The sequence below is a fragment of the Bos mutus genome, chromosome 14 (genome assembly GCF_027580195.1).
Source record: "Bos mutus isolate GX-2022 chromosome 14, NWIPB_WYAK_1.1, whole genome shotgun sequence".
Lineage (NCBI taxonomy): Eukaryota > Metazoa > Chordata > Mammalia > Artiodactyla > Bovidae > Bos > Bos mutus.
This window is the reverse complement of record NC_091630.1, coordinates 25,491,574-25,512,701: the sequence shown is the minus strand read 5'-3', so window position 1 is coordinate 25,512,701 and position 21,128 is coordinate 25,491,574. Positions and strand designations below refer to the sequence as shown.

The following is a 21,128-nucleotide window of genomic DNA, read 5'->3' as shown; positions in this document are numbered from 1 at the left end:
AACAGTAGGATACTTGTGGAAAATATAATTAGCTATGTTCTGCTCTTTTGATATCTGGTAATCAAATTAGAGATACCAAGGGAACATTTCATGCAAAGATGGGCACAACAAAGGACAGAAATGGTATGTACCTAACAGAAGTAGTAGATATTAAGAAGAGGTGGCAAGAATACACAGAAGAACTGCACAAAAAAGATCTTCACGACCCAGGTAATCACAATCGTGTGATCACTCACCTAGAGCCAGACATCTTGGAATGTGAAGTCAAGTGAGCCTTAGAAAGTATCACTATGAACAAAGCTAGTGGAGCTGATGGAATTCCAGTTGAGCTATTTCAAATCCTGAAAGATGATGCTGTCAAAGTGCTGCACTCAAGATGCCAGCAAATTTGGAAAACTCATCAGTGGCCACAGGACTGGAAAAGGTCAGTTTTCATTCCAATCCCAAAGAAAGGCAATGCCAAAGAATGCTCAAACTACCGCACAATTGCACTCATCTCACATGCTAGTAAAATAATGCTCAAAATTCTCCAAGCCAGGCTTCAGCAATACATGAACCGTGAACTTCCAGATGTTCAAGCTGGTTTTAGAAAAGGCAGAGGAACCAGAGATCAAATTGCCAACATCTGCTGGATCATTGAAAAAGCAAGAGAGTTCCAGAAAAACATCTATTTCTGCTTTATTGACTATGCCAAAGCCTTTGACTGTGTGGATCACAATAAATGGTGGAAAATTCTGAAAGAGATGGGAATACCAGACCACCTGACCTGCCTCTTGAGAAACCTATATGCAGGTCAGGAAGCAAAAGTTAGAACTGGACATGGACCAACAGACTGGTTCCAAATAGGCAAAGAGTATGTCAAGGCTGTATATTGTCACCCTGCTTATTTAACTTCTATGCAGAGTACATCATGAGAAACGCTGAGCTGGAAGAAGCACAAGCGAATCAAGACTGCCGGGAGAAATATCAATAACCTCAGATATGCAGATGACACCACCCTTATGGCAGAAAGTGGAGAGGAACTAAAAAGCCTCTTGATGAAAGTGAAAGAGGAGAGTGGAAAAAGTTGGCTTAAAGCTCAACATTCAGAAAACGAAGATCATGGCATCTGGTCCCATCACTTCATGGGAAATAGATGGGGAAACAGTGGAAACAGTGTCAGACTTTATTTTTCTGGGCTCCAAAATCACTGCAGATGGTGATTGCAGCCATGAAACTAAAAGACACTTACTCCTTGGAAGGAAAGTTATGACCAACCTAGAATAGACATTACTTTGCCAACAAAGGTCTGTCTAGTCAAGGCTATGGTTTTTCCTGTGGTCCTGTATGGATGTGAGAGCTGGACTGTGAAGAAAGCTGAGTGCCGAAGAATTGATGGTTTTGAGCTGTGGTGTTGGAGAAGCCTCTTGAGAGTCCCTTGGACTGCAAGGAGATCCAGCCAGTACATCCTAAAGGAGATCAGCCCTGGGTGTTCATTGGAGGGACTGATGCTAAAGCTGAGACTCCAATACTTTAGCCACCTCATGCGAAGAGTTGACTCATTGGAAAAAACTCTGATGATGGGAGGGATTGGGGGCAGGAGGAGAAGGGGAAGGCAGAGGATGAGATGGCTGGATGGCATCACTGACTTGATGGACATGAGTTTGAGTGAACTCTGGAAGCTGGTTATGGACAGGGAGGCCTGGAATGCTGCAATTCATGGGGTTGCAAAGAGTCGGACATGACTGAGCAACTGAACTGAACTGAATCACAAAGATACCAGGGTTCAAGATAACCCAGCAAAAGTTACAGACTTTTTACAACCTTAGAAATGTGATGTCTCTAATCATTAATTGTGTGGAACATGCTATTTAGATTTAATTAATCATCATTAATTGTGTGAAATGTTATTTAGAGTACCTTGAAAAGTATTTTTCTTCTAATTGAAATCCATTGCTGCTACTCTGGTGGTTGACATAGATTCACAGTGACCAAAACATTTGTCTGATCTTTACTTGTAGAGACTATATATTTTGGCAAGTGTTTTTTTACTTTCCTTATCTTGTAAGAATAACAAAGAAAATATGCCCTTGATCATCTTGGTCTTGTAACAAACCAGTGATAGTCCCCACCCTCATTTTAGGAATTTAATGGTTCAACTGTTTAATCGAATGACCTAATTGTAGGATTTGTGGGAGTTTATGATTAAAGGGAGGAGTGTAATACTGACTCCATCTTATTTGCTTCCCCCTAAGGGGATCACAGTTATTATACCACAAAGGTGATGAGAGAAAGTATAGCATAAGGGATAATAAGAGGGTAAGCTTTGGGACCAGAATGAGTTCAAATCCAAACTCTCCTACTTACTGGCTGTGTCACCTGAGGTCACCTTACCTCTCTGACCTTCTGGATCTCCTTCTGCAAAGTCAGACCAAAGAGAATATCTATTTCATAGGAATATTTTTAGTATGAAATGAGATAACGTATATAAAACACTTTGTCCTGGCACACAGCTAACAGAGCATCGTGGTGATGATTTAATAACATGAAGGAAACTCATAGTATCTTTCTGAAAGAAGGAAAAAGATTTGTAATATGTCTCCTCCTTTCTGTGATACAGCCAGTAACATTTTAAGACCCCTAGTCTTTGCGTCACCAGGTATGAGGGGTACTTCTCTTGTTTAAAGTGCCAAATCTGTACCCAAGTAAGGCAGAAGCTCCAAAGTTGATCATAGGTTTAATTTTTTTCAACTATAATTTTTTTCTTTTTTTGGTCCAACTCTAGAATTTTGGCAAACCAAATAGATTGTCTTTCAAAACAGAATATATTGAGTGAATTGATAGATTCTATAGAGTGAAGCAAGTTTGTGGGATATAATCACAGGAGAAATGAACCTGCTGTAACCCGAGTGACCTACAGCATGAATAACTCAGCTTGAATGAAAAGATACGGTGTGCGCATGCCTTCCAACATGGGTAGCCTGATCTCTGCTGCTTTCTTTGGGCATCACCACAAGCAGAACCTTGGGAGGGGAGTCCAGGCACAAAGAGGTTTGCCTCATTTCATAACTTGGAAGTGACGTCTCAGCTGAGTTGGAAGGAGGATGCCATTTATTTTAAAGGGATGTTTAGCGCTCCTTGGGCCTTTCCTGGTGGCTCAGTGGTAAAGAATTCACCTGCAGAATAGGGGTTTGATTTCTGGGTCAGGAAGATCCCCTGGAGGAGGAAAGGGCAACCCATTCTAGGATTCTTGCCTGGAGAATCCCATGAACAGAGGACCCTGGTGGGCTACAGTCCATGGGGTCGCAGAGTCGGACATGACTGATGCAACTGAGCACCCACACACTAGCTCTCCTTTCTCTCTGCTGTTCCAAAGCTCTTTCTCTCTACTGCCCACACCCTTTTCAGCATAGCTTTGTGTTTAGACTTGTATATAATCTTGATTTTGCACTGAATCATGTCTGAAGCTTAGCCAAAAATTCTGGATTTTCCCTCCTGAATGTTTCATTCAGAAGTGAGTGTATGGTTAGGGAACCTACACTAAAAAAAAAAAAGAAAAGAAAACACCTCCCTGGAGGATTCTACTGTCTCTGGCTCATGATCTAGCTTTTGGAACTCTCAGCTGAAAAAGAAACATCCCTGTGTCGTCTTCCCTTGAGTTTTACCACGGGCGCAATGTTGATACTGAGTTCAAAATGCTAAGTGTGTTGCTTGACCCCAGGAAACTTTGAAGGCCTTTAACCCCAGAGAATAATTAATATGAGAAATGGAGGTTGTAGGCCAGGTCCACTGGGGAGCTAATACAGCCCACAAGCACCCTGATGTGTGGGGGGACTGGGTGGGGAGGTTGATGCCTTTCTTCAGTCTAGTATTTACTGATTAATTTGTTTGTTCAGCAGCCATTTAAATGATTATGAGATCAAAGACATTTTGCTGGGCACAAGGGATCCAAAGAGTATAATGGAGAGAGTACAGGTTTTAGAATCTGCCAGATGTTGGTTTGACTCACTGCCGAGCTGTGTGATTCTGAGCTATTTACTTAACTTCTCTAAACCTATTTCCTCATCAGTTCAGTTAAGTCACTCAGTCATGTCTGACTCTTTGCAACCCCATGAATTGCAGCACGCCAGGCCTCCCTGTCCATCACCAACTCCTGGAGTTCACTCAAAATCACGTCCATCAAGTGGGTGATGCCATCCAGCCATCTCATCCTCTGTCATCCCCTTTTCCTCCTATCCCCAATCCCTCCCAGCATCAGAGTCTTTTCCAATGAGTCAACTCTTCGCATGAGGTGGCCAAAGTACTGGAGTCTCATATCTGAGTGTCATCTGCATATCTGCATATCTGTTATTGACATTCCTCATCTGCAAAGTGAAAATAATGCCTACCTCACAGGCTGTCATAAGGATTAGAAAATACACGTGAGGCACCTCATCTGGTGCTAGAAGTGATTTATCATGTACTGCCAGGTAGAGTATCTGAAACTTGACATTTTCTTTACCCCTACAGCAATGTCAAGGTGGATATGATTGATATTATCAGTTTAGAAAAAAGAAAACTAAGCCTTAGAAAAAGTTGATCAGTTGATCCAAGATCACTAGCTTTGGAGAGGCAGAGCTCTGGTTTGAATCTATGACTACCTGACCCCCAAACCCATGTCCTTAACCATGTGTCCTAGACGCCTGGCCCATCCAGTGTCATGGGACTCCCCTGCCACTCCAGGCTGGACCTGGCAATGACCTATCTGTGGACTGGCCAGGCATCCATGACTGTGTGTTTTAGCTCAGCGGGGAGCAAGGCACACTGAATTCTTCCCTTGGGAGTATGCAATTCAGGCAAAAGAGATTGAGGCTGTTGTAAGGGGGAGGTGAGCTAAAAGGTCATGGGATTTTTTTCAGGGCCAGAGGTCTCTTCATAGTTCATGTGTAAGCTGTAGTTGAGGGCAAAAGCCCTGTGGAGCCCAGAAAAAGCAAGAGAGTTCACTTGATGATGGACAACAGAGACCCTATGGTTTTGGCTCCTGACCATATTCGGTGTTAAAATCTTTGCTCTAACTTACCATATCAGTTGAGATCTCTTTGAGTGAATATCTGTAACTTGATTTTTAGAAAGTCTCTAACCAGTACTCTGTGACACATATTGGCATTAAATTGTGGCTATTTGTACTTATTCACAAACTAGTAGCCATGAAATACAAGCACACATAAAATTGCAACAAAAGGTGGCAAATATTTTAGGGAGGGACGTTGAAAGTTCTACAAGGGCACAGGGGAGGGGGCACATTTATGGAGGCTGGAGCGCCCATCCCCTCATGTCACCCCATGTTGACTGTCCTCATGTCGGGCCTGACACCTAGGTTTGCCATAGGCTAGACGGATAACCCACGCTCTGATGTGGCTACCATACAGAAACCATTACTTACGTTCTTTTTACTTGTAGGTATGTCTTCAAGTTCCAAATTGTGTTGAATCCAAATTAAATAAATGCTTGCCATATGATGATAGTCCTAAATATCATTTCTTGGACTTCTTTTTTCATTTACTTAATGGCTATCGATTCAAGATCAAGACAAAGGGATTAAATCATCTTATTCAAATAGAATTATCTTAAAAGGTACCTTCCCTTACAGTATGAAGTCAGCTTTGGAGCAACTTGAAATTCTTCTCTGCTTATCCCATCACTCCTAATCAAGTGAAATCAGTGTCATTTTCTCTGCAGAAGTTGATGTTTTTCTGACTTAATTTAAGAGTGGCAAATGAGCATGATGGTTTTCTGCACATTTTACTTATTTTGAGTAAACTTAGGGTGCATGGTTGTACATCCTAGCAGAATGGTTTGGTTCTTACATTTTTTGATGATGGTCAATGACATGAGAATGTGCATGAAGTGCTTAAAGTGGTAGTCTAGAGTAGAAATGTTCACCAATCCACTTACCCCCTCAAGAAATTTCATAGGTTGCATCTTGATAAAAGGTATGGAAAAGAATAAGCAATGAATCTATGCAGTGTATATTTACAGAAAGTCTAGGTTACAGATAAGCTATCATGTATGCTGTACTTAACAGTTCATAAAGGGTTTTCAGTTATGATGAGGTCATGGACTTTCCTCCTAGAAGTCTGTCAGAGCAATATTAGTTGTTGTCTAACGCTTTTCTGTCTTTTGAAAAGTAACTATTGCTGTGTCCTTATCCAGGGACTTTTAAAGCTGTAGAATTGAGAGAGAAATACTGAAAGCTGGTTCCAAATCCAGTTCTGCTGCTGATTAGCTGTAGGAACTTGGATAGGTCACTTGAGTTTTTGTGTGCCTGGCCTGCTTCATTTCTAAAGCATTTAGCAGAGCTGGACTAGAGCAGAGGGTAGTGATGTCAGGCATACTTGCTGTCTCTCCACTGTTTTGAACACAGCCCACTGACTGAGGCTGGGAAGCCAACGCCAGCAGAAGCCTTGGTTAGGAATCATCACCTAGTGATCAGCTCTTGTACTTGACATTAAATCTCCGTGCATTTCCTGGACCAGAAGTTAATGAAGATCATTTTTAGATTTACAGTTCCATTCTCGTAGATAAAGAGATGTGAGAGGAAAAGACCTGGTGTTTGCAGGTAGTTTATGGTAACTTTCCTCAGAAGAAAATGGAAACCTGAGTTTATGAATAATACTTTTCCCTCCTAAATACATGCTTGCATAATTTCAGCAGATTTCATCTTGTTTTCTTTCTTCTTCGCCTCCTTACCTTCAAACATCTTTTTAATAGAAATGTAATTACTATATTTTTCCTCACCCTGCATTTGGATCTTGCTATGTATTCTTTAGTCCACTACAGAGCTTACCATTGCCAGCCAAAAGAAAAAAAAAAGAAAAAAAAAGAAAAAAAAAGACCTTCAGTTGCGGTTAAAAGAAAGTATTTAAGAAGTGAGAGCCTAAAAACTCCCCTGTATATATATTTTAAACCAGAGATACTCTTACAGTAAAAGTGAATTATTGCCCCCTTGTGGTAGAGTTATATATTTGTTTTTTCACACAAATGAAATTCTGGACAGGATATTTCAGGCTTCACTACCCCGAAACTCTTTGTCCTTACAGTGAATCTAAAGTAGTTATGAAAACAACTTGAGATATTTTTGAAGCCACCTCTCTGTTTATTCTCACTCATCTTAAACTCTGTGGAACTTGGTCTAAATTGATTTTCCTTTTCTGTTTGAGGTACCAGATATCAAAGAACTTAAATCAACTGGAGTGATCAATATTATATGGAACAAACTCAGATATTATTCAAGTTACTTTTCTGTAATCTTGATTGCTTCACATGAGTTGATAAGGACTCAGGCATAGAAGTTGTGTCCTATACCTGAAGCACAATAATTTTATCCAGAGCTACTCACTGAGGAAATTTTGAAACACCACGTGCAGGACATCGTAGTGGTAATACACTTAATTCATAAAGGTTTAGGTCATCCTCAGGATTACTTTTTCTCTTCTACGCTCATCAGTTTGAACAATGAAATAAGACTTTTAAACTAAATGGGACTTCCCTTTCAGCGAAATAGGCAGCAGACCTCATGCCTACTAAATTGTCTCTGAGAAGAGTAGAGAGGCCTCAAAGAGAAAGGAAGCCATTTTGTAATTGTCTTTTTGCAACAAAGAACAGTAAAATTCTACACATACACAGAATTGGTTTATTGAATTAGTGCTTACAAGTTAGTATAAATCTGCATAGGTAGTACGTATTCTGAATTCTGAATCATTTTCATGTTATATGTTCAGAGAAACCCATTTTCTTGGTTATTCTTTACTTTGGATGGTTGTCACTCTCCACCAATGGCCTTATAATATGAACAAGATAACTAGTAAGTTATCTCCAGATTGTCTGTATATTTTTAAAAGCACATGCTCTTTTTTTTTTTTTTTTTTTTACGTAAAGATGAAAAGACTAACTGACTACTTGGAAGTTTCAAATTATGACTTGAAATTCAAGATGTCTAGTGAAGTTTCCTTAGTAGGTGGCTGGTTATTTTTCAACACCATGACGTTTATTGGATTGTCCCTAAAATTTTCTCAAAGAAAATTTGATCACAGTCATCAAACAACTATTGAACAATTTGCCAGTCCTGTAAAAAGACAACAGTCTCTCTGTGAAATGTTTATTTTTTTTTCTTTAGTGAATTCACTGAATTTTATTTATTTTTTAAAATTTTATTTTAACTATATTTTTGAAAAACCAGATAAAAATACAATTAATGAACTTTGTACTACTGTTATCAAGGAACCAAATAGACTCATCTCCTTTACTCATTCTAGCTCACTCTCTCTGGCTTTCCAGATGATGTAAATACATAACCATCACTATGTTGTTCTGAACCATTGTGAACAGTGGTAAGATTTTTATCTTGGGCTGTGTAGAATATAGAGGGGTAGGTCCCGGTCATGTTCATCATATTTGCCTCTTTGGACTCCTTTCTAGATAAAAGAAGCTTTGTGAGCTTAATGTCTAAAATATTTAGGTAGTAGTTCTTAAAGTTTCACAGCTTAGATACTTTTGTGACTGATGCCCCTACTGAGGAACATGCTTACCACCACAGTATGAATGCTTTTGAATGACAGCTTTTCCTTGTACTCATTATGATAAGTTTTAGGGACAAGTTATAGTAGTACTCCTAGGAATAAATTTGTCATGGCCTTAAAATACAAAAAACTTCAATTCATAGCTGAAAACAAACTATTATTTCTGTAATCATAAAAAAAGAAGTCATGAAAAATTATAGTAGGACATTTAGGTAATTTGCAATTTTTCTAGAATAATAGTAAACATCTCTTACGTGTAAATATCTTATGTGTCCAACTTTAGGTCACTTTCCTAAGATAGATTTCTAGATCTAAGTCAAAAGTTAAGAATATTTTTAATGTTTTTGACACATTGCCAGATGGCTTTTCAAAAAGGCTGTATCAATTTTATATTCTCATAATGCATCCTGATGCCTATCTTATCACAGTCTCACTAGCTTTTACATATTTTAAGAATTTTTCCGGTGACAACTCATCCTAGTTGGAGGTTTTAATTATGAGATTTGATTCTTGAAATATACTTAATAGCTATTTTACTTCCTTTATGAATTATATTTGTCTTTTGTCTGTTTATTTTTAGCTTTCAAAGTATTTCAGGAAGCAGCTGGCACTTTTCCAGAGAATTATCAATCACTCTTAAATAAATAAATCTCAGTTTCTTTAGTTTGCTATTGGGCAAACTAAAGTTGCTCATACAAAAAAAGAGAAATAACCCAGTTTCTGTTTGTTGTCTATATCTCAGTCCTTGTGGCTTTAGATGTTGAAGCAACCTTATGTTATGCATCCAGCACCCCATCTGAAGTCTAAGATTCATTGAGTCAGTAGTTATAGACTTCTAGTCCTCAGTTTCAGCTGCTTTGAAGGATCACTGGAGGTGACTCCCAAGTCCCCATAGTGAATTTCATAAATACAGTGAAGCCCAGGTTCCAGTCAACATCACAGACTTATCATTAAAATTTAGTAAAAATTGGTACTGGTTTCAGGTGATTAGCCTCTTCATCATAGTTGTGGCTATAACAATGGTAATTATGGTCAATTTTATTTGCATGATGTGGCTTACTTTGCCCTGTTGTGTGTGTACATGTGTGTCTACAGAGAGAAGCTTTTATCTTTTTCCATAGTCACAGCTACTGAATTTATTTTTCAATTTTTTTGTATTGTATTTACCATAAGGAAATCTTTCTCAAAGCACTTAGTAATCAAGATGCAAACCCTAGACAGCCTTTGTATGTTATGATGTATGTACAAGAACCATTGTTCCAATGATGAAAAGACTCTTAACTAAATCTAGTAAGAGGAAAAATCATTTGAAGACCTTCCTTGAATTAGGGAGCTTATGAAAGAATGAAATTCATGTTTGATTGGCAGTGGAGCTGGTATTTTCACAGCTTCATGTAATTTGTGATTCTGACTGATACCTTGGTTCAAAATAATCTATCCTATTTCTGATTCTAATAGCAGCAATCTACAGCTAGATGTTACGAGTATTTCCATAAGGGACTGTTCACTTTTTTCTGTAGAAGAGTTGATAGGTTATCCTGTTGGACCATTTCCACATGTGTGCAAGTCAGTGTCATTATGTTGGTTAGTGTAGCTTTGATAGTATCATTCTAACTTTGTTCATTTTGATGATAATCATGTCTCGCTCGTGGTATTTTACACATCTTTTCATCCTAGGAACACCTTTTTACATAATGCCTTATAAGCTTCGAGGGGAAAGATGATTGTAGTATCTTCATTTTATAAATGTAGAAACTGAAAGTCACAGCCATAATGTGTTACTAGACAACTCAGTTACAAGACTGCCTACCTACTGGGTTTCTTTCCTTTCAGAGGGGCCTTTCTCTATGAAATGCAATGTTTTCCTTAAAAATTGTAATATCTGGGCCAGTCATCTTCTTGCATTTATATAACAGGGCTGTTAATATTTGCTCTGTAGATCAAATTCTGCCTGATCTTGAAGAGATTCTTCTAATAGTGACTTAAGGCCACTCTCAAGTACCCAGGATATGTAGAATTTTTCACTGGAGTTGAACATACCTGAAGACTGACAATCTCCTCATAAAACTCAAACCTTTTCTGCTCATCTTGGGCAGAACATTTTCTCTTGTGAACTAAGAAAGTTAGGTTCATGAGTTGAGTTACTCTTTGGGTGACTGGCATCATATTTGCCCTTAAATGCTCAGGGTGAAAGTGCTTGGTAATGTGAAATAATCTGAAGGTACAGAAGTCATTCTCTGAGTCTAATTTCATAGTCACAGATGTTGACTGTGAACTTAAGTGGAAATGAATTAACAAGCTCACGTGTCCAATATAACTTACCTTCAAATATATATATTTTATTAGGTTTAATCTTCCCAATTCTTTATATCTGAAAATCTTAGTAGAGTTCAGAAAATGTGTGCAAGACCCCTTTCATACTTTATGGTAGGTTATGTTTTAATAGTTTATTACTCAGAGTTGGCTTAAAGTCAAAACAACCTACTATGGACCACAAAATGTTTTCAGTTCATTTAGTACTGTCCATGGTCAAATCTGGAGAAGGCAATGGCACCCCACTCCAGTACTCTTGCCTGGAAAATCCCATGGGCGGAGGAGCCTGGTAGGCTGCAGTCCATGGGGTCACTAAGAGTCGGACATGACTGAGCAACTTCACTTTCACTTTTCACTTTCATGCACTGGAGAAGGAAATGGCAACCCACTCCAGTGTTCTTGCCTGGAGAATCCCAGGGACAGGGGAGCCTGGTAGGCTGCTGTCTATGGAGGTCGCACAGAGTCGGACACGACTGAAGCTACTTAACAGCAGCAGCATGGTCAAATCTTGGCTAACCAGCTTTAAGCCTTTGGCGTTTGCAATATATCCTACATGAGAAATGATGCTACTGCTAAGTCACTTCATTCGTGTCCGACTCTGTGCAACCCCATAGACGGTAGCCACCAGGCTCTCCCGTCCCTGGGATTCTCCAGGCAAGAACACTGGAGTGTGCTGCCATTTCCTTCTCCAGTGCGTGAAAGTGAAGTCGCTCAGTCATGTCTGACTTTAGCGACCCCATGGACTGCAGCCCACCAGGCTCCTCCATCCATGGGATTTTCCAGGCAAGAGTACTGGAGTGGGGTGCCATTGCCTTCTCTGACATGAGAAATAGGGCTGACCAAAAACAAAACCAAGCAATGAACCAATAGCACAGAGATGTCATTTAAGAGAGAGATCTAAGGCAAATTTTAGGGTTGTAATAAAATCTCCCAAAACATCTCTAGTTGGAACCAGTACCATATAACTTATTACCAGTGGGATAATCATACAATCATAAAAACTAAGTGTTCAGAAGCATTTCTGAATTTTCTGCCACAATATGAACTGCCTTATGCAGATACTGAATAACTTCCCTACCACACAGCGTTCCATCAGCCAGCAAACACAAAAACCACTTGGCACTTACAGTTACATCACAATAATACATTAGGTAAGTGACATGAAACTAACCTTCTCTTTTCAGTCATTAAGCGTGGATTCGCTGTTAGTGAAAGTAGGGAACATTTATCATTCAACTACATAATTTATATGAAGAATTGAAATGGTGATTGTGAAGTTTTCTTTAATGTATATTCAGCATATATCTTAACAAATTTTAAAATCTAGGAATGTTTGCATAAATATTTTTTCATTTAATTTTGTTTTGATTCTAAAAGAAATTCCAGCCTTTAAATAAATGAAACAGAAATGGACTGAATTTTTAAATGGTAGTCAGCAGTGAATTTTTTTTAACAAAATATTTTAGAGAGAGAACATAGAACTAAGAAAACCTTCATAAAACTTTATAAGTGGAGCGTCTTTTAAAATATGCTATTTTATGTTAAGTATTTCTCTGCCCTCATTAGGTGTGTCTCTTCATTAGATACAGTGTTACTAAATAGTTGTAACTTTACAGTTTCTTTGATTAATGAAGCCTTCCACTAAAGTTTCATTGGGTAGGATTAACTACATTTAAAGATGACAAAATGCCATTATAACATTAATGCCAGAATTTAATGAGAACCAGAAGTTAACTTCAAGGACATTTATAATTTAATATGAGGGTACCCTTATACTCTTACTATTTTACCATAACATCCTATCTTTGTTCTCGTGATAAAAAGTTTAACTCAGCAAAGTTGTACTTATTGAATACCAACTATGTGCCTACCAGGTGCCAGCATCTCATGAGTGAGACTATTTTCCATTCTCAAACAAAACAGACCATTTCTGATCAGAAAGAGGAGAAATGAGAACCACCTTCCTCACTTAAAAGTCCCATGACCTCCTTTAATCTTGGAGGACTCTAGTTTCCTACAGCACGTATCTATCATCCTAACCTCTGGTCTGTTTATTTTCCATGTCATGTCATCAGCCACCTTCTCCACTGTCTGGATTGAAAAGCTGACCAGCTATGTCTATGTAATAAAAGGATCTCAGGAATATTGGATTTCTTAGATGTAGGAAGGATGGAGATCATGGATTAGAATGGAATGTTCTATTTGTGGTACCAAATAGCTATACCTCACAGGAAGAGAAGCTTATGTTTTGTGCAACTACATGATAAAATCGGAAGTAGGCACAGGTAGAAGAGGAAAAAGAGCTGACAGGAGGATTCTTTTCACTCTGTGAGGAAGAACCTTCCTGTACTGAAGGTGTACAGTACCAAACTACAAGTGCAGATGAACTTTCAAGCTCTTTCCTGTTCTAAAAGTCCCATGATTCCTATGTGCTTAGAACCCAAAGAGGGCAAAGGACTTAAAGCAAACATCTATGTTCCTTATTCTTTTTTCTCACAGTTCTATGTAGACATACTTGCAAAGAAATGTTGAGACCTTATAAAGACTGGAAATGGTAACCACAAAGTGGAAGAAGTCAAATACAGTAGAGACCAAGGGAAAACTGCATCCTCAAACTCCTGATGGAGGAAAACTTCAACTATTTAGCTGTGGTCTGGGCTTCCTAGTGGCTAAGGTGAAGAGGAGAAACAGGAATAAGGGGGTGTGATTGTTTTTTGGTAGTAAGACACACCCCTGCTAGTTCCTCAGAAACAAGCATTTTTCTTGCTCTCAGTAAGAATACCTTGGTTAGGAGGATTTATATAAAAAGCCATAAACCACATAATAAATGATGTCCTCATGAATTTTTATAGAAAATAAAGGGGTATTCCACATATGTCATTTCAAATATTGGCCTTTGGAGAACACTGAGGGAATAATGTTAAAAGCTAGACATTTTTTTCTCCCTTGGGGCAGGGAGAGGGGCGTTTGAAACTTCTGGTATATTTACTGTAGATAAATGCTTATTTTCTTTTGACCCACTGACATGTGGAGCAGTAGAAATATGTAAAGATGTCTAGTACAGGGCAGCATTGTTAAAAGGAGGAGGGGATAAATGGAATTTTTGTGGCAGAATGATATTTGCAAGACTGATCAGGCCGCTGGGAGGTTTTTAAATATGCCAGTTCCCTGTAACAGGAAGATCAGTCTCTGAGACAGCATATCCAATTTAGTAAATTATTATTATTCCGTCAAAATTAATGTGAACAATTTTCTCTTTGAGGCTGCTTTTTCCATAGGTGATGTTTTCCAGATGGGCTTTGTGTAAAATTCTTAATGTTTTGTGTTTTCTTTCCGAGAGCAAGAGCCTTTTCTGACATGTCTTCATTTCTTTCTCTTCCGGTTATTGTAGGGAAGAGAACTCCAAAAGCAAAGGAGAAAAAAAACAAGAAAAAGAAGAGGAAGCTGATAGAAAGAGCCCAGGAGCAACACAGCGTCTTCCTAGCTACAGACAGAGCTAACCAGTAAAATAAAAGACACGGAGGGTGGAGGTTTTGTTTTGTTTTGGGTGGAGGGCAGGGGGTGGTGTTTTTTGCAAAAGTGCACACAGCTACTCTCCACTCCCGGACATGGTGGCATTTGTGCTGCTCTGACCAGTAGCTGTTTCCAGTAACCTTGTGAAAGGAGGAGCCACAAGCGTGGGCTCTGTGTTATTTATGCTTTGATTTGCATCGGGAGACTGTGAAGGTGGGCGATTGCGACCTGCAGCCAAGGCAGCAGGAGTGAGTGCAGAGCATGTGACTGGGTTCCCTGTGTGCCCCGAGGCGGAGGGGCTGCCCGCCCGGAGGTGCAAGGCTGCGACCCCCCACCCCCCAACTGGAGAACTGACTTGTGCATATTTATGGAAGGACGACCCTTGGCAGGCAAAGTGCTGTTTCACTTGTGACCTGTGTTTCCCACGCTGTGTATTTTCAAGGATCAGTGTATGTGGATATCTGCCTAGTGTTACCACACGTTGTTCTCGGCATCTGTTACCTTCCAACTGTTGTGTCCAGAGACTGCTCTTAGCGGCAGGAATTCCTGCTCAGTTTCACAGCAGCTCGGATGTGTACATACCCTGCTGGGGCTGCATATAAACCTCTTATTTACTGTATATTTATGCTTTTTTCTGTGTAACAAGTCATACCCAATTAATGTTATGTCTCCCGTTTCTAGTGGTTCCTAACCATCATCCCGTAAATGACTGTTCTAGTTTTGCGAATTGATGAATGTTTTGCTGCCCCTTGAAACTTCTCTTTGTGGGCTTATTTCTCATTGTAAAGATAGGATAAGCTAGTTTGTACATAGGATCAAACGACCCTTGTCAGAGAACTTGAATATCAATACACCTTCCCCACTCCTCACCATAGCTAAAGCATGAGGCATCTGGAGGTCAGAAGCCAAAAACTGCCTTTGAGTCTAAGATGTGATGACTTTATGAAACACAACTCCATGAGCAATTACATGCAGTACTTATACTACTACTATGCAGTTTCACAGGCCAGCTAGAGAATTTTTCAAATTTTTACTTTCAGACTTCAATATGTATAGTTTTTATTTAAAGCAGTTCCTGACTTGCAATGACAGAGCACCTACCAATATTCTTGGGTCCGTGTAGAAGTGACCACCTCATGAGACCATGCATGGAATTGGAGGAGAAAACACGATGAATTCCTACAATTACTGGTCAGATCTTAACAGGGCCCCATTAAGCCAGAATTTCTGATTCAAGACTGAGAGAGGAACCCTGTGGAGACTTCCCAGGTGACTTTCAGAGTAGTGGTTTCCAAAAACACCATTGTCCACTAGGGGGTATCAGTTCTTAGAGGGTTTTGATAATGATGCTTCTTCCAGAAGCATTATTATCTTCTTGGATGATCCAGAAGAAAATTAGAACCAAAAGGAATGGTGGAAGATTTTTTTGAGGGAAAAAATAAAGCAAGGTAAAAGCCTTTTTTTCTCACCTTGCATTGGCTAAACTACCTCTTTGCATTTTGGTTTAACTTTTGAGTCAAAAGCATCTTACCAATAAGTATAAATGTCATGTACATCATTATGAAAATAATATTGCTATGAGATAAGCCATATATGAATGTTGTATACAACTTTAGGGTTTGCATTTAATCCTAAAGTGTTCACCTCCTTTCACATCTATTTAGACTATATTCCTATTTACTAAGTGGGGAGGGGGCTTCTTTATATAGTGCTTCATTGTTAATAAATCAATACTTGTTCTGTTTCTGGGATGTTCTTTTTGTGCATTAAAAAAATTCAAAATTATTTTTGTGGAGATATTCTTTTCTTTAGAGATACATTTAGGGGGAAAAGCAATATTTTAGCAACTGTAGCCCCAAATAGTGGTCTTTAAAAAGAAGCAACTTTTTAAAACCTGTGTTTGTAAGTATATCAAGGAGATTAGTTTAGCTATAAATTGCATTGCAGCAATGGAGTTGGACATGACTGAAGAGACTTGGCATGCATGCAGAGTGATTAAGAGTGGGCATTTTAAAGCCACACTGCCTGAGGTCTCATTTGGACTCTGAAGTAACCTGGAGCAAACTGTCCTCCTAGGTCTCAGTTTTGTCGTCTGTAAAAAGGAGGTAATGGTATTACCTACTGTGTAAGGTTGTGTCTTAAGGTAAACTGTGTAAGGTATGGTCAGTACAGCATGGTGCAGACTGAGCAATACACAAGTTACCTGCTACTCTTATTACATGTGTCCTTGGCTATTTATTCCCCAAATTATCTTCCTTATCAACAAAATAGAATATATTTATGAAAATATCCATTCCCTTCAAACTATTTTTGATGTCTGGATATTCTTTGCTCAAACTTTTATAGGAATTGATTAAAGCTACTTGATTTTTAAACCTCTAGTTATAAGCAAACTGCGTGCATGCACTCATGAGAGAGAGAGAGAGACTGACTGACTGACTACAGGGTAGTGCACAGCTTCAGGGTAATTATACAAAGAACATCTGGTGGTTTTCCACAAGTGGCTGTACCATTCCTATACTTCATACAGTGTATATAAATAGAACATGTGAAACTGCTTTTCTTAGTATTTTCAGGTATCTTAGCATCTGTAGAAGTAAAATACGGAACTACAACTTTCTCAGTTAAGAAGCTTGAGTGGTATTTTGATAGGGATTGCACTGCATTGTAGGTTGCCTTCAGTAGTATGGCCATTTTTCTTTCAATCCAAGAAAACTACCTTTCCATCGGCTTATGTTGTCTTCAATTTCTTTCATCAGTGTCTTATAATTTTCTGATTATGGGTCTTTGCCTCCTTGGGTAGGTTTATTCCTTTATATTTTATTCTTTTTGATGTGATGGTAAATGAGATTGTTCACTTAACTTCTGTTTTGTTTTGTGTTTTTTAATTTACTTTAAATTGGAGGTTAACTTCTCTTTCTGGTAGTTCATTGTTAGTGTATAAAATGCAGTATATTTCTGTACATTAATTTTGGATCCTGCAACTTTATTGAATTCTTTGGGCTCTAATAGTTTTTTGGTGGCATCTTTGGGATTTTTCTATGTATACTCTTATGTCATCTGCAAAGAGTAACAGTTTACTTCTTCCTTTCCAATCCCTATCAAAATAGCAATGGTATTTTTTACAAAAACTAGGACGATTTTTAAGATTTTCATGGCACACAAGAGACTGTAAATAGGCAAAAAAATCCTGAGAAAGAAGAACAGAGCTGGAGGAATCCCATTCTGACTTCAGACTATATACGACAAAGCTACTAATTAAATCCAGTACAGTACTGGCACAAAAACAGACACATGGATCATTATAAATATATATGCACCCAACATAGCACCACAATATGTAAGGAAAATGCTAACAAGTATGAAAGGGGAAATTAACAATAACGCAATAACAGTGGGAGACTTTAATACCCCACTCATACCTATGGATAGATCAACTAAACAGAAAATTAACAAGGAAACACAAATTTTAAATGACATAATGGACCAGCTAGACCTAATTGATATCTATAGGACATTTCACCCCAAAACAATGAATTTCACCTTTTCTCAAGTGCACACGGAACCTTCTCCAGGGTAGATCACATCCTGGGCCATAAATCTAGCCTTGGTAAATTCAAAAAAATTGAAATCATTCCAATCATCTTTTCTGACCACAATGTAGTAAGATTAGATCTCAATTACAGGAAAAAAACTATTAAAAATTCCAACATATGGAGGCTAAACAACATGCTTCTGAATAACCAACAAATCATAGAAGAAATCAAAAAAGAAATCGGAATATGCATAGAAACAAATGAAAATGAAAACACAACAACCCAAAACCTACGGGACACTATAAAAGCAGTGCTAAGGGGAAGGTTCATAGCAATACAGGCTTACCTCAAGAAACAAGAAAAAAGTCAAATAAATAACCTAACTCTACACCTAAAGCAACTAGAAAAGGAAGAAATGAAGAACCCCAGGGAAAGTAGAAGGAAAAAAATCTTAAAAATTAGGGCAGAAATAAATGCAAAAGAAACAAGAGAGACCATAGCAAAAATCAACAAAGCTAAAAGCTGGTTCTTTGAGAAAAATAAAATTGACAAAGCATTAGCCAGACTCATTAAAAAAAAGGGGGGGGGGGAAGAAGAATCAAATCAACAAAATTAGAAATGAAAATGGAGAAATCACAACAGACAACACAGAAATACAAAGGATCATAAGAGACTACTATCAGCAACTATATGCCCAAAAAATGGACAACTTGGAAGAAATGGACAAATTCTTAGAAAAGTATAACTTTCCAAAACTGAACCAGGAAGAAATAGAAGATCTTAACAGACCCATCACAAGCACGGACATTGAAATTGTAATCAGAAATCTTTCAGCAAACAAAAGCCCAGGACCAGACGGCTTCACAGCTGAATTCTACCAAAAATTTAGAGAAGAGCTAACACTTATCTTACTCAAACTCTTCCAGAAAATTGCATAAGAAGGTAAACTTCCACACTCATTCTATGAGGCCACCATCACCCTAATACCAAAACCAGACAAAGATGCCACCAAAAAAGAAAACTACAGGCCAATATCACTGATGAACATAGATGCAAAAATCCTTAACAAAATTCTAGTAAACAGAATCCAACAACATATTAAAAAGATTATACATCATGACCAAGTGGGCTTTATCCCAGGAATGCAAGGATTCATTAATATCCACAAATCAATCAGTGTAATATACCACATTAACAAATTGAAAAATAAAAACCATATGATTATCTCAATAGATGCAGAAAAAGCCTTTGACAAAATTTAACTTCCATTTATGATAAAAACTCTCCAGAAAGCATGAATAGAAGGAACATACCTCAACATAATAAAAGCTATATATGACAAACCCACAGCAAACATTACCCTCAATGGTGAAAAATTGAAAGCATTTAGAAAGATGATAACAATAACCCTGTGATCGAGACAGCAAAAGAGACACTGATGTATAGAACAGTCTTATGGACTCTGTGGGAGAGGGAGAGGGTGGGAAGATTCAATGCCATTGGGAGAATGGCATTGAAACATGTAAAATATCATGTATGAAACGAGATGCCAGTCCAGGTTCGATGCACAATACTGGATGCTTGGGGCTAGTGCACTGGGACGACCCAGAGGGATGGTATGGGGAGGGAGGAGGGAGGAGGGCTCAGGATGGGGAACACATGCATACCTGTGGTGGATTCATTTAGATATTTGGCAAAACTAATACAATTATGTAAAGTTTAAAAATAAAATAATAAAAAAAAAAATGAAAGCATTTCTCCAAAAGTCAGGAACAAGACAAGGGTGCCCACTCTCACCACAACTATTCAACATAGTTTTGGAAGTTTTGACCACAGCAATCAGAGCAGAAAAAGAAATAAAAGGAATCCAGATTGGAAAAGAAGAAGTAAAACTCTCACTGTTTGCAGATGACATGATCCTCTACATAGAAAACCCTAAAGACTCTACCAGAAAATTACTAGAGCTAATCAATGAATGTAGTAAAGTTGCTGGATATAAAATTAACACACAGAAAACCTGTGCATTCCTATACACTAACAATGAGAAAACAGAGAAATTAAGGAAACAATTCCATTCACCATTGCAATGAAAAGAATATAATACTTAAGAATATATCGACCTAAAGAAACAAAAGACATATATAGAAAACTATAAAACACTGATGAAAGAAATCAAAGAGGACACAAATAGATGGAGAAATATGCCATGTTCATGGATTGGAAGAATCAATATAGTGAAAATGAGTATACTACCCAAAGCAATCTATAGATTCAATGCAATCCCTATCAAGCTACCAATGGTATTTTTCATAGAACTAGAACAAATAATTTCACAATTTGTATGGAAATACAAAAAATCTCGAATAGCCAAAGCAATCTTGAGAAAGAAGAATGGAACAGGAGGAATCAACCTACCTGACTTCAGGCTCTACTACTACAGTCATCATGACAGTATGGTACTGGCACTAAGACAGCAATATAGATCAATGGAACAAAATAGAAAGTCCAGCGATAAATCTATGCACTTATGGACACCTGATCTTTGACAAAGGAGGCAAGAATATACGATGGAGAAAAGACCATCTCTTTAACAAGTGGTGCTGGGAAAACTGGTCAACCACTTGTAAATGAATGAAACTAGAACACTTTCTAACACCATACACCAAAATAAACTCAAAATGGATTAAAGATCTAAACATAAGACCAGAAACTATAAAACTCCTAGAGGAAAACATAGGCAAAACACTCTCAGACATAAATCATAGCAGGATCCTCTATGACCCACCTCCCAGAGTAAAGGAAATAAAAGCAAAAATACACAAATGGGACCTAATTAAACTTAAAAGCTTTTGCACAATGAGGGAAACTATAAGCAAAGTGAAAAGACAGCCTTCAGAATGGGAGAAAACAATAGCAAACAAAGCAACTGACAAAAATTAATCTCAAAAATATACAGTTATTTTTATAATATAAATATACAATATAAAAATATACAATTCCTAAAGCTTGATTCCAGGAAAATAAATGACCCAATCAAAATATGGGCCAAAGAACTAAATAGACATTTCTCCAAAGAAGACATACAGATGGCTAACAAACACATGAGAAGATGCTCAACATCACTCATTATCAGAGAAATGCAAATAAAAACCACAATGAGGTACCACAGGTCAGAATGGCTGCTATCCAAAAATCTATGAACAATAAATGCCGGAGAGCGTGTGGAGAA

The 21,128-nt window shown here is 38.1% G+C and overlaps 1 protein-coding gene across 4 annotated transcripts in view; it reads left to right on the top strand.

Annotated features, from left to right (window-relative positions):
- Window positions 1-16,148, top strand: part of RSPO2 (R-spondin 2) — a 172,776-nt gene extending 156,628 nt beyond the window's left edge. For all 4 annotated transcript variants that reach the window (XM_070382179.1, XM_070382178.1, XM_070382177.1 and 1 more), the window contains one exon: window positions 14,242-16,148. In XM_070382179.1, the coding sequence (XP_070238280.1) occupies window positions 14,242-14,357 (116 nt within the window). In that variant the 3' untranslated portion in view covers window positions 14,358-16,148. The remainder of the gene's footprint in view (window positions 1-14,241) is intronic.
- Window positions 16,149-21,128: the final 4,980 nt, after the last annotated feature.